Source organism: Ictidomys tridecemlineatus, chromosome 1 (assembly GCF_052094955.1).
Source record: "Ictidomys tridecemlineatus isolate mIctTri1 chromosome 1, mIctTri1.hap1, whole genome shotgun sequence".
Lineage (NCBI taxonomy): Eukaryota > Metazoa > Chordata > Mammalia > Rodentia > Sciuridae > Ictidomys > Ictidomys tridecemlineatus.
In genome coordinates, this window is record NC_135477.1 from 153,478,301 (window position 1) to 153,499,179 (window position 20,879).

General features: G+C 39.0%; 2 protein-coding genes across 4 annotated transcripts in view; both read left to right on the forward strand.

Annotated features, from left to right (window-relative positions):
- The window catches only part of Canx (calnexin), a 33,814-nt gene extending 28,107 nt beyond the window's left edge, over positions 1-5,707 (forward strand). For both annotated transcript variants that reach the window (XM_013364783.4, XM_005339345.5), the window contains 3 exons: positions 651-771; positions 932-1,011; positions 3,335-5,707. In XM_013364783.4, coding sequence (XP_013220237.1) covers positions 651-771; positions 932-1,011; positions 3,335-3,388 — 255 coding nt within the window. In that variant the 3' untranslated portion in view covers positions 3,389-5,707. The remainder of the gene's footprint in view (positions 1-650; positions 772-931; positions 1,012-3,334) is intronic.
- A 1,448-nt stretch (positions 5,708-7,155) lies between these two features.
- Maml1 (mastermind like transcriptional coactivator 1) overlaps positions 7,156-20,879 on the forward strand; it is a 43,414-nt gene continuing 29,690 nt past the window's right edge. For both annotated transcript variants that reach the window (XR_013438930.1, XM_005339344.5), the window contains exon 1: positions 7,156-7,791. Coding sequence is in view for 1 of the 2 variants with exons in the window: in XM_005339344.5 (XP_005339401.1) it covers positions 7,450-7,791 (342 nt within the window). In the remaining variant the exon portion in view is untranslated. The remainder of the gene's footprint in view (positions 7,792-20,879) is intronic.

The window sequence follows — 20,879 nt, forward strand, 5'->3', positions numbered from 1 at the left end:
CCAGAAAGGGGTAGGATTTATAGCCCTTTAGTTGCCAGTATTTAGTACATTGAATTATTTTTTAGTATTTGGCAGCAGATTTTTTTTTTTTTTTTTTTTAAGAAAGAAAAAGAACAACTTATTGAAATCAGCCATCTGGGCTCAAACCAGCTTTTTCTCCTGGTATTACTATTTCCTTTCTTGACCTTCTTAATTTTGCCTTTGATTTATCATTATTCATTGCTTCCTCACTGTCCCCACTTTTCAAAATAATATATGTGGGAATACTACAGTCATGTGAGGTTTTCTTTCTTAACCCTTGTTGCATGCCCTCTGGTTCTTCTAAGATTATGCTTCATCTCACATACATCACACTTTGTAGCTGGATCCCAAGTTGTTTCTAGCCTTATATACCACCTCTGTTCTGCATATCTGTGCCTGAGTTTACTTGACAAAGTAGACGTGTAAGTTTCCTACCTGACCTTTTTTTCTTACTGTTTTCTTTTACCTTAAACCATACAAAAACACTGAAGAGAAAGCTCTTCAGGGTAGGAATTACATCTTTCTTGTGTCTATATATTTATCCCTGTATACAGTCTGGCATTCAGTAATTACATGGTAATGTAGTACATGAAAATGTGAAAGTTGTTGTACTCTGGGGAATATTTCAGAAACAGTCCAATGCTATGGAGTACAAGAAGACTGATGCTCCTCAACCAGATGTGAAAGAAGAAGAGAAGGAGGAGGAGAAGGAAAAGGGAGATGAAGAGGAGGAAGGTGAAGAGAAACTTGGTAAGAAGTAACCTTCAAGAATCTTGCTCTAAACAAAGATGTTTCCAAAACCTGACAAATAAATTTCAGTAAAATTTGCTTTAGGTAATGCTAATTATTTTAATTACCTGAATCAAATATAAGAATTTTCTCAGTTGTTTTACTCTAACTTATATCTTAGAAGAAAAACAAAAAAGTGATGCTGAAGAAGATGGGGGCACTGTCAGTCAAGAGGAGGAAGATAGAAAACCTAAAGCAGAGGTAAAAGTACGGGTTAATACTTTTTGTATTTTAAGCAACTAAGTTGAAGTTACATTTAAATAAAAGGAATATTAGGTACTTTACAAGGGCTGTAACAGCAAAATTCTGTTAGAGCCAATTTTGTTAAAGTGAGATTTTAAGTGGCACAGGTAAACATCAAGCTCTGTCTGAATCTCGAATATTTTTCTGTGCTGAAAATGGTTTTCTGGAATAAGTAGAAGTTTGTAAGGAAAAAATAATAAAATGCTTTCTAAGGTGGGAACTTCAAGTTATTTTAACATTTCTGTCTTGTTGTCCCTCTCTTCACTGGGCCCTCACAAATATTTTTTGCACCAATCACTGCATTCTAAACTTTCCCCTCCTGTTGTCCATGGATTAGTCAATTAATTCATTTAACATACTTATTGAATGTCTCTTGTGCCAGGCATTGTCAGTGAATCAGACAAAGATAACCTTGACTTTGAGGAGCTTAAATTCAGGTTGGGTGAAATAGACAATAAGCATTAGACATTAGAAGGAAGTAAATAACAGTATATTAGATAAGTTATGAAAAATTAAGATAGAAAAAGGTAGTAGAAGTTCTGGAAGCCAATGGCTTGTCATTGGATAGATGACATTTGATCAGAGACTTGACAGAGATGAAGGACTGTTCTGTGAGTATGTCAGTGAGAAGGGCATTCTAGAGAGAATGTCTAGTACCAAGGCCTTCAGCTGTAGTCCAAAAGACAATAGCCAGGAAAGAGGGAGTGGAGAAAAGTTGTTAAGGAAGGTTACAAATAATGTGGGGCCTTATAGGCCATTATGAACTTGGCTTTTCTTTTTCTAAAGTATTTTTTAGTTATAGATGGACAGTATACCTTCATTTATTTATCTTTATATTGTGCTGAGGATTGAACCCAGGGCCTCACCTGGAGTAGGCGAGTGCTGTACCACTGAGCCATTACCCCTGCCCCTTGGCTTTTCCTTTTAGTGAAATGGGCAGCCATTGTGGACGTTTTCTCTAGAGTGGAGAAATCAGAGACCTGTTAAGAAGCCCCCATAATCATCTTGGAAAACTGCAGTGGCTTTGAGCCAGGATGACAGAAGGTGTAAACCACTTGGGACTCTGGATTTTGTGGTAGATTGGATATATGGAGTAACAGAGAACAGTTTCTGTTACTACTTCTTTGCTTATAGTGTTCTTTCTCCAAGATCTCTTGTGTTTGAGTCGGGTCCATTGAGCCAAACCCAACTCCGCTTATTTTTTTAGCTATCACATCTCTGCCTTCCTTTTGTTGCTGAAGAACAATGCTATTTATATTTTGTGTGTGTGTGTGTGTGTATACACAAACATATGTATATATGTGTAATAATTTTTAAAAGATGTTTTTAGTTTTAGATGGACACAATACTTTTATTTTTAGATATGCTGAGGATCAAACCCAGTGCCTCACACACTAGGCAAGCTCTCTATCACCAAGCTACAACCCTGTATTTTTTTTTAATATTTATTTTTTAGTTATAGTTGGACACAATACTTTTATTTATCCATTTTTATGTGGCGCTGAGGATTGAACCCAGGGTCCCCCCGCACATGCTAGGCAAGTGCTCTACCACTGAGCTACAACCCCAGCCCTTTTTTTTGTATTTTTAATGACTATGTTTTGTCTCAACTAGAATGCTTAAGGTCTTAAAGGTAGGGACCATGTCTCACAAAATTTTTTATAGCTCCCAAACTGCCTCATGTGATGAAAAGTTGCTGGTATAATTTGGGAAAGCCAGTAGTTTGTTTTTGTTTGTGCTTTTGGTATCGGGAATTTAATTAGGAGTCATATTAACCACATCCTCAGTCCTTTTTTTATTTTAGATAGGTCTTACTAAATTGCTGATGCTGGCCTTAAACTTGCAAACCTCCTGCCTCAGCCTCCCCAGTCACTGGGATTACAGGTGTGCAAGGCAGTAGTTTTAGAATAGAAAGATCACTGGACTTGTAACCTACTGTGATTATCTTCGGTTTTCTTCTGAATCCTAGGCTTCTCATCCTCAAAATGGGACTAAGTGCTTAGGGTTAAAGAACATAACATGTAAAAGCACAATGTTTGATCCATTTTACAGAAAATGTTTATGGGTTTGTTTGAGAAAAGTACCTTTTTTGGGGGTAAATTAGACAAAGGTAGAATATATGTATTCTCACCTGGGCAGTCAGTGTTTTTTTGATGCATTTTCTTCTAAACCTAAAATGGGCTACAAAATTAGTCTTGCTAATCTTGAAAATGTAATGAACATTTGTATTTCTTTTTAAATATGTTAATTATAGTGAATTTCTTTTCTTCTTAACCAATAGGAGGATGAAATTTTGAACAGATCGCCAAGAAACAGAAAGCCACGAAGAGAGTGAACCAATCTTAAGAACTTGATATGTGATTTTTCTCTCCCTCCCCTTCCCTTGCAAGTGTGGTCCTAGGAGAGGACCTGGCATACCTTAGGTTGAAACTCAGAAAACCTCAAGACATCACCATCAACAGGTTCCAGCTGAACACTAGTTTATGTAATTTTAAACATCTAGCAGTAAATACTTGCAGTTGTGACATAAAGGACCCTGTTTCTGTAGAAAAGAAAACATTTAACATAATGGTTGTGAAATGTAACATGAAGCAACTAACTTGTATTTTTTTGTTTTGTTTTGTTTTAAAACAGCTTTTTAAAAATAGAATGATAGAACTTTGTCAGTCTAAAATGTTGGCTTAATTTAATATATTAATTTGTCCATTTAGAAATAACACCAACATTTAGAAATGCTATGGGGATGGATTGCATTTTTTTGTAACAAAAAAAAAATTTTTTTAAAGTTTGGTATTATAAAACATTCAAGTGTCTCTGTCCCTTAAAATTGATAATCATGTTTAAAGTTTAAAGTGCAGTCATTTGTGGTTATAATTTTGTTTTGCTTGCTTCCATTACTTAATTCCTCCTAAGGAAATTGAAGAGAGGGATTGGATGAAAGCCCAAATTTATATAAAGATTCCATTTAAGTTGTATTAAAAATAGTCATACAAAAAGAAAAAAAAAAAAAAGCCTTTCACTTGATGTTGGGTAGACCATAAAGTGCATGTGTTCTGTTGCCCTTGGAACTGCTCAGTTCTCAGACAGCTTTGCAGTTAGTGGAGGAGGTGGCTTAAATGCAACACTTGGGCATTCGTACTGCACACACAGGGAGTCTCTGGGCTCCTGCCTTTTGGAGCAGGTGGTTTTTAAGGAACTCTGGCAGGGTATGTGGGCTCCAAAGTAGATGTTTCCATCACTTGTTCCACTGTGTTGACACTGTTTTCCTTACCTATTTCCCCTAATTCCCAGCTTTCTCCTCTGCTATGCATTTTCTTCACAGAGCAGCTTGCAGTCCGTTGCTGAAAATTATTATAAAGCTCTGCATAGTGTTAAGCTTTATTGTGATTAAGTGTATTTTTTTTTTTTTTAATGTAAGCAGACCCACACCTTTCCAGGGTCAAAGTACAGGATAGAATACAAACTTTAATTTTTATCCATGTCTTTTACTCTGTAAAGATTTTAAAAGTCAAATCCAAAGGCAGGCCAACACCGAATTGAGTGTAATTTGAACACAGGCTAAAAGTATTTATGGGAGGAGTGACATATAGCATGAGTTACCTGATTTTTGTGGAATATTTTAAGTTTTCATTTTCAATTCATGTAACAGTTGTCTTACATAAAACAGAAAACAGCCCTGTTCAATTTTTTTAAAAAAATGTGGCTTGAAGAATTTTTTTCAAAAGTGAATTTAGGTTTTCTTGTTTTTCCTTGTGGAATGCAGATGGGTGCTATCAGAGCCTCTCCCCCATCACTATAGTACAATAATATCACCATTACACCACACTGAAATGTATTCAGAAAGATGTTTCAGCTTTATTCTTCAGAGGTGTTTCAGTCATACTGATGATACTGTTCTTTGCACTGAATATATAAACACTATATAAACACTCCACAGTGTTTATATTAGGGAGATGTTGGGGAGGAACTATATTTGTAAAAGAGGATGGTTGAATCTATTTACTTTATTCCCCACCCCCCATATACACAGTGATTCACTTAAATTCTTTTGAGGGTGGGTTGCATTTTTCTTCGTGTTGAGTGCTTTATCCTTCTTATCTGTTGTTCTTTGGTCATGGTGACCTTAGCTATGTAGCACACTTTCCCAAATGTATTGAGTACAAATAAACAAGTTATTTAGCAAGACCTGAAAATATGTCTGCAGATTTCTCCTTGCAGTAAATGTGTGGGGATCATTGGATTTCCAGAAATCTGCCACCTTCATTCTCTATTGACATTGTATTTCATGACTACTTCCTTCTTCCCACTGAGCTATGAAATGACAGGTTTAAATCATTAGTGTTGAATGCCATTACAGGATTATTCAGCAAAATTTCTTCAAAATTCCTTTTGTTTTCCCACCTCACCCCCCTTTCAGTTTTTGAAGGTGCAGCTTCCTGGTTGAATGTCTGGCACATTAATGAATGACCAGCAGTTTTCAGCTCTTAAAAAGGCACTTATATTTGGATTTTTCTGGTTACCTGTCCCATTGTTGTAAACTGCCCACTCTATCAGATGTATTCCTCCATTTTTCTTATCCACAAAGTACTCTTCACCTTTTTCAAACTGTCATGTTACTAAATGGTGTTACATTAAAGTCCCTGTGTTAAGTGTCTGCTTTTGACTCAACTTCTTCATAATAACCTGTTTCAGTAGTGGGTTAATTGTTCTTTCATTGGTTACTATATGAGAATTTGCTAATATATGGAAATTGTTATGAACAGTGAAATAATTATGACATGAGTTTGATCCAATCTTATATTTATTTAGCTCTTGCCTCTTCCTTCCCAATTGTGGTTTCTGTTGTAAAAGGAGGCGGTGCTACTGGTAATTTATAGATAATCTTTAAGATTTATGGGGGCCCGTTAAACTTAAATTTTTATTAGAAAATAATCGTTTTTCAGAATCAGACTCCATAGTTAAAATACTCTTCATAACTTTAGAAAATACTTAATTGCTTATTAAGCTTTTAGATTTGCTTACTAAAGTATCAAAAATAAGCAGTGCTCCTAGTTGCGTTTTTTTTTTTTTTTTTTTTTAAAGAAGCCGTTTGGGGACTAGGGATGTAGCTCCAGTGGTAGAGCGCTGGAGGACCTGGGTTCAATCCCCATCAGTGCAAACAAGATGAAAATAATAAATGTTTGAGCTGTTAATGGTGTCTTCCGATTTACAGCCTCCTAGCATCTCCTATGTAACCTTTTTAGCAATTGGGGTGCCATTACCATTACGTGTTCTAATATCTTGGTCCCACACACCAATTAGTTGTAGAATTAACTTCAACGTTCCCGTTTCCTTCCCCCACTCCTTTACTGTAGCCACTCTCCCTTTGCCTACTAGTTAAGATTACTGGAGCCCAAATGGTGATTGCATTTTGTTGAGTGCCTCACTATAACGTAACTATCTTTTAAGAGTGAAACTTCGCAGTCCACGCTCCCTGTGTATTGAACTAATCCTTTGCAATTCCAGTCCCCAGTAATGGAGCTGGATGTGAGCCTACATCCTCTTTCTTCTGCTCTGTAAATGAAACTTCTTAAGACTTCTGTAAGCCGAAATTTACAGTCCGAATGTTTCAGAATGGTGCAGAAGGAAATCTCTACCAGCTAACTGGTGGATAATTCTGGCCAGTCACGGTTGAATATAAGTAATGAGGTCAAAGAAAAACAGCTTGAAATAGCGTGGCTTCTTTGAGTTTATCAAACCGAATTCAAAAAGAAGAAAATGGTGAAGCGCAGTATTGCCAGGTAGACATCTGGGTCTAGGTAGTTAAGCCCTTGTCGGATTTACCCCGCTTTTCTCGGGGGACCCGGAAGGGCCTGCCTTAAGGGGGCGGTGTTCAGGAGACCTGTCTCCTCCAGTTTGGGTTCCTGTCAATCATAGCAGACCCCGTCTCAGGACTGCGGCCCTCCCCGGGGGTACTCCTAGCCCCTCACTTGAGAGTTCCTTTTAAATACCGCTCTGGAGACCAAGAGCACCTCTTACGTTCTCATCCCCACGCCCTTCGGCGGCCGGTTCTTCCTCCTTTGATTGGTCGGAATTCCTGTTCATCGCCCGTGACGCGAGAGGTCGCCGGCCGGGACCCCGCCCTCTTCCTAGAGCCCCGAAAACAATTTTAAGATGGCGGCGGCGGCGGCGCGGAAAACAATGGGGCCGGGGCGGAGGGGACAGGCCAAGGCCTGAGGTGGGCAGCAAAGGCCGGTCCGGGGTTGGGCAGAAGGAAGATCCGCCGCTGCGCGCGAGTCCGCTCCGCGGCCCGTGGGGGCATGGCGCGGCCGTGAGGCGCACCGGAGAGCGAAGCCCACAGTGCCAGCCGGCCCCGAGAGGCCCGGCCCCGTGCCTGGCCCGTGCAGCTCGCGGCCCATGGTGCTGCCCACTTGCCCCATGGCGGAGTTCGCGCTGCCGCGGCACAGCGCGGTCATGGAGCGCCTCCGCCGGCGCATAGAGCTGTGCCGGCGCCACCACAGTACCTGCGAGGCCCGCTACGAGGCCGTGTCGCCTGAGCGCCTGGAGCTCGAGCGCCAGCACACCTTCGCCCTGCACCAGCGCTGCATCCAGGCCAAGGCCAAGCGTGCCGGCAAGCACCGGCAGCAGCCGGCCACGGCACCAGCCCCGGCGCCCGCTCCGGCCCCGGCGCCAGCCGCACCAGCCCCGGCCCAGCGCCTGGACGCTGCCGACGGCCCCGAGCACGGCCGTCCGGTCGCGGTGAGTAGGGCAGGCACTGGTTTCGGTGGCAGCTCCTTCTCCCGAAAATACTTCCCTGGGCGCGGATCGGGCCTCTGGGAAACTTCCCCGTGCGCCCGCAACTCCTGGGTTTGGCTCCAGGGAGGATAACATGGCAGGGAACTATGCAGTTGTCATCTTCGGGAAATGGCACTGTGGCATTACTTTGGAAAACATTACTGGAGGACTTTGCAGGAGGCCTGGGCTGGGAAGGCTGAAGAACGTTAGCTGGAAGATTTTCTTCCGGACTTGATTCCGAAATACTGAGAAATTTATTTTGGAACAGACTAGCATTCGAGTTGCTTGTGATGTAAAGAACTCTTGTACAGTAGGCCTAGCTTCATTTATTTTGCAAATGTTGATTGGGTCTTTGCTCTTTGCAAAGTCCTATGCTATAAGCAAGGTCATGGGCTTTAACATGGAAATGAGTCAACCTTCATTTGACCAAATCTAACTGCTTCTGCATGGAAAATCAAAAAGTCATTGAAAACCTTGTAAAATCATAGTGCTGTTCATTGGATTCCATGAAAGTAGTCCTTGTATAGGAACACTGAAATTTGTGGACTAGAAATTCCTGAAAGTTGTCGACAATTCCAATTTTAACTTACAAGGGTTGTTTAATATATCTGATGATATTAGATAGTTGTTGGCAAATTGTTATACGCTTTGTGTTCTCAGTAGGTATTATAATCTACAATTTATCCTTCAGAATTTTTTTAATTGTTTTTATGGGTTTTTTGGTAGTTTAAAGTTTAAAGCAATTGTGTTTTATCTCTCACCTGGGTGTATAGTATTATTATTCTTTCCTAACTCTTAGGTCTTTCAACTTTTAGTTTTTTTTTTCCTTTCTCTCTAAATGCTACAACCTTTTTATTGCTTGAAGGAATGAAGTTCAATTTCTTTGGCACCAGTTTGACCCAACCAATCTTTACATGTCCCCTACAGATCCTCTGCTCTGGTTGAGTTACTGTCTCATTCTCTCCCACACTAATCTCTACTGCTGGATTTAAAGACAGAATATCTTGATTAAAACCCAGGTTTCATTGCTTATTGTATTGACTATTGAGTGGTCTCATCCTTTTTTTCTTGCCTGTAAATTGGAAGTATGCTGGGCTTTTTATAAGGGTTATTGTTAAATTCAAATATAAATTCAAAATAAATGAGTATGGATATGAAAGTATTTAGAAAACTGAAAGTCTGCGTGCAGGACCTTCTTCAATACCATTCAGAAGCCTGCCATCCTGCTCACCTCCTTCCTTTCCTTTAAAGCTAGTTTCTGACCACCCTAACTCACAGCAGTCAGGATCTGCTTTCAAAACTTTTAGGAAATATATTATCTAGGTTATTTATTTGCACTAGTCACATATCACTTTAGTGACATATTATATCTTGCCAACTAGACTGTAAGTTCTTGGAGGCAGAGAGGGTCAGTCCTGTACATATCTTAGACCTTCAGCATGTGTTTTCAGCATGTGTTTGTAGAGTGACTTACTATTAGACTTGTTGCTATTTCTATAGTACTCTAACTTCAAATGAACAAAATAGCTTAAATTCATGAGCCATCTTTGCTAATAATTCTTGAGATTTTTAGGAATAATGGGTGATCATTCCAAATGAAGTAATAATGAAAACTTATTAAAAAAAATCATAGTTTTGTCAACCGCGCGACCAGCACGCTAACTTCGTACTAGAGGTTCTTAGCATAGAAGTTAACTAGTGAGATCAAAATAAACACACAAACTCAATTTACCTTTTTCTTTGACCAGGTCTGAGATGGCCCTCCCTCTGGCTCCTGCCTTGAGCCACCTGTGGGGCAGCGAGGCTTACTCAGGACTAGCAGGAGAGAGAGAGAGAGAGAGGCAGGGCACGCCAGAGAATGGCCTTTTATTGGGGAACAAGAAATTCAGAGGAAAATTACATCCAATGAAGGTCGAGGGGGACAGCATTCCAAGGTCAGGGTCAGTGATTGGTCTCAGAGTCAGTGGTCAGTCACACCCCCACATGGATGGGCTCTCACATCTAGAGAGGGTGGAGATTAGTTCCTACATAGTCTAGCCAGAACGCCTCACACCCAATCAGGGGGGTGCCCAATCACGTGCGAGAATGGCTGGGTAAGGTGGTGCATGCCTGTAATTCTAACAGTTCAGAAGGCTGAGAAAGGCAGAACTGGAGTTCAAAGCCAGCCTCAGCAACTTAGCATGGCACTTAGCAACTCAGTGAGACCCTGTTTCTAAATAAAATATAAAAAGGAATGTGGCTCAGTGGTTAAGAATCCTGGGTTCAATCCTCAGTACCAAAAAAAAAAAAAAAAGAAAGAAAGAAAATTTAAAAAATCATAGTTTTACATTCAAATAGTTGCTTTGAACACCTCCTAGAAAGTGTATTAATAGTAATTCCATCTGTTTAAGACTATGGTAAGAGTTTAGAATTTTTGTGTCTCACTGTCAAACAAACACACACACTTCAAAACATATATATAAATCCCTGGAGGGAAATTGGGTGCATACCAATTTTTTTTTTTTTTTTTTTTTTTGGTCAGTGTACCTGATATTTATTTATTTATTTATTTATTTTTTAAGAGAGAGTGAGAGAGGAGGGAAAGAGAGAGAGAGAATTTTTAATATTTATTTTTTTAGTTCTCGGCAGACACAACATCTTTGTTGGTATGTGGTGCTGAGGATTGAACCCGGGCCCCACGCATGCGAATGAGCAAGCTACCGCTTGAGCCACATCCCCAGCCCCCCTGATATTTATTTAAAATCCAGTGCCTCACACATGCTAGGTAAGTGCTCTACCACTGAGCCACAACCCCAGCCCCACACACCAATTTTTGAAGAGAAATTAATTCAGAGTGTTTTCGGACTTGAATCTGGCTTGCAAGTAACTCCTTTGGGTTTCAGAACCTGATCAGATATGCTGAACTAGTTTAAACCTTCATGCATGGGTTTCATGAAACTTTACAGTGGGTGATACTCTTCTTTTTCTCTTCTGGGAGAAGGGAGCTTTTTTGGTTTTGTTTTTGGGTTTTTTGGTACCAGGAATTGAACTCAGGGAACTCGACCACTGAGCCACATCCCCAGTCCTATTTTGTATGTTATTCAGAGGCAGGGTCTCATTGAGTTGCATAATACCTTGCTTTTGCTGAGGCTGGCTTTGAACTCATGATTCTCCTGTCTCAGACTTCTGAGCCCCTGAGATTACAAGTGTGGCCACCACTGCCAGCAGAAGGGACCCTTTTTACTGCAGGCTCCAAGTGATTATAGCTAAGCTGTTTTTCCTCAGAATGGGGTCCAGAAGATGAGTATCACTAAGAAAGCAGTGGTGTTTTCCATTTTAATGGCTCCTTCAGTTAAAGAGGTAGAGGAAATTCTTTTTAATATAAGTTTTTTTTAATGCCTTCATTTTGTTTATTTATTTATTTTTTAATGTGGTACTGAGGATTGAACCCAGTGCCTCACAGGTGCGAGGCAAGCACTCTACCACTAGGTCACAATCCCAGCTCCTTGCCTGTGCTTTTTAACTTGGAGAGCATAGCTTTGCATAGAAAGATGGAAAAGAGAAGGGGCTGCTTAGTCAATGTGTTGTTTTTGTTTGTTTGTTTGCTTTGTGGTATTGGGGATTGAGCCCAGAGACATTCTACCACTAAGCTACATCCCCAGTCCTTTTTTTATTTTTATTTTGAGACAGGGTCTCAACTAAGTAGCTGAGGTTGGCCTCAAACTTGGCCGTCCTCCTGTGTCAGTCTACCCAGTAGCTGGGATTATAAGCATTCACCACCAGTCCAACTCATTGTTATTTCTGACAACTCTGCATGTGTATTTGATCTCATTAATATTCCATACAGAAGGAATATTATTCTTAGTTTTTTCTAAGAGTGCTATGTATTGTTAGGTAGTCATTTCTTAGCCGTAGTTACCTAATTGGCAAACCTTTTGTGTAACTCAAAAGGGATCAGATGTTACTATAAGAGTTCACCTTCACCTGAGGTATTTTCTTCTTAGGATATCCCCCTGACACACACCATACCACACATACACATACACACAGCAAAGGCTTAACCACCGTCTGCTTGCTCTGTTAGACATGAATCAGGAACAGTGCCTCAGACTTTTTCTGTCCTGGTTATTAAGGAATGAGCCTATTAGATTTTTAATCTTTATACTCTCTGCTCTTGGAAAACAAATAGTATTCTAATGACAGGATTTACTTCTTTTTTATTGGGAATGCTGAATTATAGAGAACTATCCACCCAATTCAGGCAAACATTCATTTGAGCATTTTCTTTCTTTAGTAAAATGCTATAAAGGATTAGTCCTAGTCTCTTTATCAACCATTGTTAGACTTCTGCTGATGAGCAGAGAGGAACTTACCAAGTGGTTGTGATGGTTGACAAAGAAATTTGACCGTTGCATGCCGACCATTCATCATGGAATTTGCTTTCCCTACTTGGTTTAAGTATGTGCAATTTCTCTCTCTCTCTCTCTCTCTCTCTCTCTCTCTCTCTCTCTCTCTCTCTCTTTTTTTTACCTTTTATTTACAAATAATTTCAGACTTAGAGAAAAGCTACACAAATAGTACAACAAACATTGTATAACCTTTACCTAAATTCATCTATTGTCTGTTGTGCCCCTTGTTTTATCATTTGCACAATTCCTCCCTTTCCTTCCTTCTCTACACTTTGAACTGCCTGAAGATGCATACCTCCTGACTGTCTAACTGTGAGAACTCCAGTTTGTACCTTCTAAGAGTTAAAAATGTATGTACAGTTTAATAATGATTTTTGTAGGCTAAACTCATATAAGAATTATAGAAATAAATTATTTCCAGAGAGTACATATTTCTGAACATGAAAACAGATATCATACTGTCATCATGTGGGATTTTTTTAAGATGACTCTTTTGGCTTTAGAATCCCATCTCATTTCTTCCTACATCTAGGACCCTGTTCTAGCAGACTAGCATGTTTAGTATCTCCTTCCCTTCTGAGTCCTTCCTTTCAGCTTGAAAACATGCACAAAATATCCTCCATACTGACAAGTTCTTTGTGTTTTCTTGCTCTCAAAATAGTATTCTGTAGTCTTCCTTCCCTTTGCCCTTACCACTTGAACTTCCCATTTACTCATTAGCCTATTGTAATCTGCCTTCTACCTCTTCTACCCTTCTGAAATTGCCCTCTTAACACCAAGGATGGAATTGCCAAATTTAGTGACTTTTTGGTCATTGTTCTTCTTGACTTCCTTCTTCATAAGATTCTTCTCTTAGCTGCTGTTCTCTTCTGATTTTCATTCTACCTCCCCCACCCCAATCTCCATCCAGTTGTCTCTTATTAACTCATGCAGCAAATATTTAAGCACCTACTGTGGGCCAGAGTCTTCTAGGCACTAAGGATATAGGAGCAAGCAAGACAAATTAAAACTCTAGAGAAAAAAGATAAATAATATGAAAGAGTTAATTTTATGTTACAGATGCTGAGCAAAGGTTAAAAGAGTAATTGATACCAAGTGACTGACAGTGGCAGTTTAAAATGCTCTTGAGGGATGGGAGGCCATCAGTTAGCTGAAAAGTCCTAAGAAAGAACATTCCAGTTAGGATCACCAGCATAAAGTCTCTGAGAAAGGAACTTCTGAGCTTGCATGAAGAATAGAAAGTAAGTCAGTGAATCTGGAGCAGCATGGCTGATAGGTAGCTGGCATGAGAGGTGGGTAAGTAACCATCAAGTCAGGTGCAGTGGGAAGCAGTGGCAGGATCTGAAGCAGAAACAAGATATGATCTGACATGTTTTTGAAGATCATTCTGGTGCTAGCTGGTGTGTTTATTAAGATCATGTGTGAGGTTGGTATGGGCAAGAGTAGATGCAATTAAGGTTTTTGTATTGGTCTTATTGGAGATCTGAACATTGGGCTAGTGGTACTTGTGGAGTGGAGAAAAGTAGATAGATTTTGGACAGCTTATGAAGTTAGAGGTCAAAGGACTTAGTTGCTGGACTACTTGGCTTGGGTATGGCGGCAAGATAGAGGGGAATGAGTAGTAAAGAGGAATTCTTAGCTTTTTAGCTTAAGAAACTTTCTTTGAACATTTTTAAAACATTAAGATTCCCTAGACAACTCTATCATTTTCTTTTTTCATTCTATCTTTTTTTGGGGGGGAGGGGTGGTACCATTAAATCTTTTATGGTTTCATCTGTCACCTATAACAAGAAGATTCTTCCAATCTCCATTCCAGATCTCCATATTTCCTACTGTCTCCTGGCCATTCCCACATGATTTCCCATATATTTGAAATGGACTTCCTTTTTCCAACCACATCTTTTATTTATTTCCTCTGAGTATTTTCCTCGCCCCAGTTATCCAAACTAAAAATTTAGAAATTAGCTTCTCCTTTTCTTCATTTCTACTTTTCGATTGCACTCCTCCTGGAAGCCAGAAATTGTGGTAGATAATGGATCTATATCACAGAATATAATAGGGAGCACACATTGGGAATATTGGGGAAAGGATGCCTCTTGGATGAAATCTGGAAGACTTTAAAGAACTGACTTTTAAGGGCTGGAGTTTTACTCAGTAGTGGAGTACTTGCCTCACATGTGTATTTAATCCTCAGCACGACATAAAAATAAAGGTGTTGTGTCCATCTACAACTAATTTTTATTTTATTTTAAAGAACTGACTTTTAGTTGGGCACAGTGGTGCATGCCTGTAATCCCAGTGGCTAGGGAGGCTGAGGCAGGAAGATCGCAAGTTCAAAGCCAGTCTCAGCAATTTAGTGAGGTCCTAAGCAAGATCTTGCCTCAAAATATTAAAAAGGGGGCTGGGGATAAGGCTTTGTGGTTAAGTGCCCCTGAGTTCAATCCCTGGTACCAGGAAAAAAAAAAGAATTGACTTTTAAGATGGGTCTTAAGATTTATCTAGATATTTTTCCAAAGGGTACTGTAGAACACTAATTTCATAGGTTATTTAAAAAGTTCTAGGGGCTGGAGATACATTTAGCTTAGGGGTAAAGTGCTTGCCTAGTATGTAGGAGGTGCTGGGTTTGATCACCAACACTGGTGGGAGAGGAGGGAATGGGGGAATGTCTGTAGTAGAACAAGTTTGGAAGACACTGGACTAAATAAATTTTAACAATTTCCTTTAGGGTGTTTCCAAACCTTCAATATGCTGATATGCCTAAGTATTTGAGCTCTTACTTAAGTGGCATCTAATAGAACTTTGATTCCTTTGGGAAATTAAGCAAAAAACAAACAAACTATGATAATAGTTCTTTTAATTTGGGGGTTAAAGAACCAGAGTCTGGAATATGAAGTTGGGAAGGTAGATTAAGCTCATGAAAAGCCTTTTGTGCATTTAATTTGGTTTTTTGTTGTTTTCTTTTGTCTTTTTTTGTTTTTCTGGTGGTGCTGGGAATTAAATCCAAAGCTTTATACATGCTAGGCAAGCACTCTACCAACTGAGCTATATCCCCAGCCCCTCTGCATAGTTGAGATTGGGTGTTTAGCCTAAATAATTTTGAAACACTGTGAAACCCCTTCACATGTTTTTAAGTTGACATCTAAAACTTCTATGCTAAGTTTTAAAACTTATCAGAGACTATAATGCATTTATTTTGTTGACTGATTGTATACTAAATTACCATAATTGAGTTTATTAAGTAAAACTTATGCGATGATAAATTTAGCCAGGTATGATAGTGTATGCCAGGAGGATAATTTGAGCCCAGGAGTTCAAGACCAACTTGGGCAGAATGGTGAGACCCTCTCTCAATAAAAAAGTTAAAATAAGAGACTTGAGGTGTGGCCAGTGTAGAATGCTTGTCTAGCATGTGTGAGACCCTAGATTTGATCCCCAGCACTGCCAAACAAAAACATAAATAAATAAATAAATAAATAAATAAATAAATAAATAAAACTAAGATTAAAAAAATTATGTAACACAGGCTTACAAATGCTACTTATAGTTAATATGAATGAATGATTTTAAAGGGAGAAGAGAATTTTAAAAATGCTATTTATAGTTGCAAGGGATGTAGCTTCCAGAGAATTATAAATATTAACATTTAAAAATAAAATAGTTATATCATTTTTTAAAAAATGTAGCCAGTTAGTATCTTATTGATATACTATCTTTCATCAATCATTTAAAGAATGCTTTTCTTTTAATAGAAATTTTAGATCATTCCTTTTTCTCTTGGAACTTAAATTTTTTATACTTACCCCATATGATATGATTTATTTTAACATAATATGTATGAAAATGTTTATTGATCACTGTAGAATATTTCTGTGCAACAAAAATATATGAAATTGAATTTAAAACTTTAAACTTAGGTGTTTTCTTCACACATACGATCTTTCCCTGCTCTCATGTCCAACATCTTTCACCATTCAGGACCGTGCTCACATGCCTTTTCCTGGAGCTGAACTAGGTACTTAACCTCTGCCAGAACAGCCACACACTGAGCTTTAATTGTGTGTTTTGCTGCCCTACGTTAGACTGCTGGCAATTTGAGGGCAAGGCTAAGAGTCTGCCCAGCTCAATACCTGCCACATATTTGGCAGTCAAGAAACAAATATCTGTTGAATGAATGTTAGAATTATTATGGAAGGGACCCTGAATTGGGAGTCAGAAACTACATGGTTTTAGGGTAGGACAGTTTCAGAAGTAGAAGTGGTAGATTACTAGAGCAAAGGCCCCAGGGTGAGGGAGGTGGGGAAGAAGGGAAGTACTGGGGAGTGATATTGGCCAAATTATATCATTATGTTATATACATGAACAAATATGTAACAACAAATTCCATTATTATGTACAACTATAATATACCAACAAAAAATGTGGAAAGAGGAAAAAATAAAAAAGAAGAAGTGGAATTGGTAGCAGTAAGATAGTATACCCTGATTTACACAACCATGTTTATTGAAGCTTTGTTCACACTAGTAGGAGGTGAGAGCAACTTAAGTTTCCATCACCAGATGAATGGATGAAGAAAATGTGGCATATATATATATATATATATATATATATATATATATATATATATACACAAATGAATATTAACTCTGCCTTTAATAAATAAGGAAATTCTGTCATATGCAACAACATGGATGCCATGATGGAAGCCATTTTGCTAAGTTAAAAGACAAATATGCATGATTCTACTTATATGAGGAACCTAAAATAGTCAGAATTCTTAGAAACAAAGTAGAATGGTGGTTACTGGGGCCTGAGGGTAGGGGAGGACAAAGGAGTTGTTCAGTGGATATAGAGTTTCAGTTTTATAGGATGAAGAAATTCTAGCAATAACAATGTATACAATGTTATACTGTGTTGTACACTTTAAAAGGTTAAAATGGTATGTTTTATGTTAATGGTTTTTTAAAAAAATTTTTTAGTTGTAGTTCGACACAATACCTTTATTTTATTTATTTATGTTTATTTGGTGCTTAGGATTGAACCCAGAGCCTTGCATGTGCTAGGCAAGTGTTCTATCGCTGAGCAACAACCTAGCTCTATTATGTTAGTGTTTTTAACCACAGATTTTTTTTTAAATTAGAATCTATTTTATAAACCACAGGCCCAGAAAATGTTCTAACATATTATAAGGGCTTATTAATTAAGGTATACTAATGAAATTAGAAAGATTATATAGAGTTTTTAAGTGTTGCTGGGGATCCAACCAAGGGCCTTGTGCATGCCATGTGACTCTACCATTGAGCTGTATCCCCAGCCCAAGGTTAGAGTAATTTTGAAGTCAAATCAAAGAAAGAGTATAGCTAGGCATGGTGGTACATGCTTGTGATCCCAGCTATTCCAAAGGATGAGGTAGGAGGATCACAAGTTCAAGGAAAGTCTGTCAACTTAGACCCTGTCTCATTTTAAGAATTTTAAAAGGGCTGGGAATGTAGCTCAGTAGTAGATAGTTTTCCTAACATACGCTAGGCTCTGAGTTAAGTCTGAAATACAGCAAAACAAAAAAGAAAGATACCTGTTGTTATTTAATCCTCATAGTAGTCTTACATGGTAGATGTTATTTGCCCAATTTTACATGGAAGTAATCTGAGACTCATAGGTTAATTTGCCAAGGTTGCCAGCTAATTGATAGAACTAGCATTCAAACTAAAGTCTATTATCAAAGCTCTTTCCACTGTGCCATTTAGCTTCTGCAGATGAGATCACATTTGTGAAAGAACTCTAAAAAATTATACTTTTTTTAAAGAAATAAATTGCAGGTCAATATTTTATTAGGTAGAGACCAGTGATTTTTAATCCAAGATACTTGCTGTAGCAGAAGGGCACATATATATCAGAATTATTGAGGGTACTTTTCAACTCTACATCTCCTCACCTACTGATTCTCCCACCCTACCCCCCCAACTGTTTTTGTTTTGCTTTTTTTTTTTTTTAGTTGTAGATGGATACAATATCTTTGTTTTATTTATTTTTTTTATGTGGTACTGAGGATCAAACCCAGTGCCTCATGCATATGAGGCAAGTGCTCAACTGCTGAGCTACAACCCCAGCCCTGTTTTTATTTTATTTTAATATTGAACTTGAGGGCACTCACTATAGCTTTGAGCTACATCCTTAGTCCTTTATATTTTTTATTTTAAGACAGGGTCTCCCTAAGTTGCCCAGGCTTGCCTCAAACTGTGATCCTTCTAATTCACGTCTCTGAGATTACAGGTGTACGCCATCATACCTGACTAAGTTTTCCTTTTTCATGCTGCTAAAATAATTTACATTGGTTGGGAATGTCAGAGCCCTTAATTGTGTTGGGGTTGGATAATCAGTTGGTCTCAGTTCTTCATTCTTTGTCATGTTATATGTCCATGCCCTTGCCATGGCTTCATAGTAGGCAGAGTATATACTTTCTCATCCCTAGATTTGGGTGTATGACTTGCTTTGGCCAATGAAATGTTAGTTTGACAGGATAATACAGTATAGTATATTTATAGAACAATAATTTTTAAGTTCAGGGAACAATATCTTAGAAATTTTTTAAAAATATGAAATTTATGAAACATAAAAAATGAAATTCATCCAAAAAGCAAAGAGAAAAGAATAGCAGAGGAGAAGTAGGCCATGCATGGGCTGGAAATGACTCTGGCTCTTCAGAGTGCTGCCAGGCAGCCAGGCACTGAGACCTGAAAACTGGGAAGTTTGTATTTCTTTTTTTTTTTTTTTTGTAGTTGTAGATGAACAAAATGCCTTTATTTTATTTGTTTATTTTTATGTGGTGCTGAGGATCAAATCCAGTGCCTCACACATGCAAGGCAAGTGCTCTGCCACTAAGCTACAGCCCCAGCCCCGGAAGTTTGTATTTCTTATCTGGGAAATTTTACCAAGACCTCAAAGACAGAGATGTCACATTCTTCACCAGCCACCATTAAAAAAGAACTTATAGCTGGGCTTTGATGGCTCACTTCTGTAATCCCAGCGGCTAGGGAGACTGAGGCAGGAGGATTGTGAGTTCAAAGCCAGCCTCAGCAAAAAAGTGAGGTGCTGAGCAACTCAGTGAGAGCCTGTCTCTAAATAAAATACAAAATAGAGCTGGGGATGTGTTTCAGTGATCGAGTGTCCTGAGTTCAATCCCTGGTACTCTCCTCCCCAAAAAAATAACTTACAAAGTCTTGCTGTGAATCAAGAGATAGAGAATCTGTTTTGCTACTTCATCAGGGCCACAGGTAATATAGCGGCCAAGATCATCAATGAGGTATCAGAGCCCCTCCTGCTTGTGGAAGAGATCTATGAAAAAGCTGAAGAGCTAACCAGATCTGTGAGCCAGAGCACGAAAAGCAGATTGACCCAAAGAACCTCCAAGAAGATCCTGGAAACTTGAGGAAAATGTTCAAAGGCTAAACAGACAAGGCTGACTCCATCCAGAAGATAAATGAGCTGATGCCTAAATGAAGCACAAAAGCAGCCAGTGCTCAGATTGATTTGTATCTGCCCAATCCCTGCTGCAGAGAGGGTCTTCATAGTTCTGCTACCCTCATGTTATCTATTCCCAAACTACACTGCCTCACTGTGTTGCTCAGTCTGGTCTTGAACTTAAAAACTCAAGTAATCCTCCTGTCTCAGCCTCCCAAGTGGTATCATAGGCAGGAGGATCATAAATTCAAAGCCAGCCCGAGAAATTTAGTGAGGCCCTAAGCAACTTAGTGAGACCCTGTTTCAAAATAAATAAAAAGACTGGGGATGTGACTCAGTGGCTAAGCAGTCCTGGTTCAATCCCTGGTACCAAAAATAAATAAGTAGTAAAGAAAAATAGGTGGAAAATAGAAAATTAGATTTCCAGTGCAAAAGGTACCTAGTCAAACTATTAAACAAGAATGGATATTGAAGGAAGTCATTTTCAAAGATTAAATATTTAAATAATTAAGCTGACACATACCCTTTTTCTAAAAAGTACTAGGAAATATGCTCCACCAATTGAAAGACTAAATCCATCAAGAGTAAGGCATAAGATACAGGCAACAGGAGACGCAATACCAAAGAAATGACAAGGAGTCTCATGGAGGACTAGGAAAAGTGATCCCAATATGACAGCTGTGCTCCAGAAGTGGAGGGCAGCTGACTCATACTGTAGCAATGTGACCCAAGTGATAGATTGTTACCACCAACGCCCCCACTTCCATTGAGCCATTTTTTTAACCCCTAAGACGGTCCCCTGGAAAGTTTGGCAAGTTCTCAGCACTTGACTTATCTTGATCATGTGCTGATGTTCTCCCCTCCTGCTCTGCTGAGGATATTCATGTCACACAAGAAAGTTCTTGGCTTTTCTTCCCAGAGCTGTAGGTGGACCATGGTGAACTTAGAAGTAGAAAAAATGAAGCAACCCTCTTCCTCTGAACATATTTCTACTGCTATCTAGAACCTGCTTCATACCTCAGCCTTGTCAAGCACCCAGCTATGCTGAACTGTTTTCCCAAGATGCCCTTACGATCTTGCTGATGATTTCCTCAGAAGAGGCCTTGTCAATTCCCAGAGAAGTGGAATTCAGCCACAACCCAGAGACCCACCCACTCACTTCCTCTGGAGTCCCCTATCAGAGAAGGCAAGCTACCCTCTCCTTACACA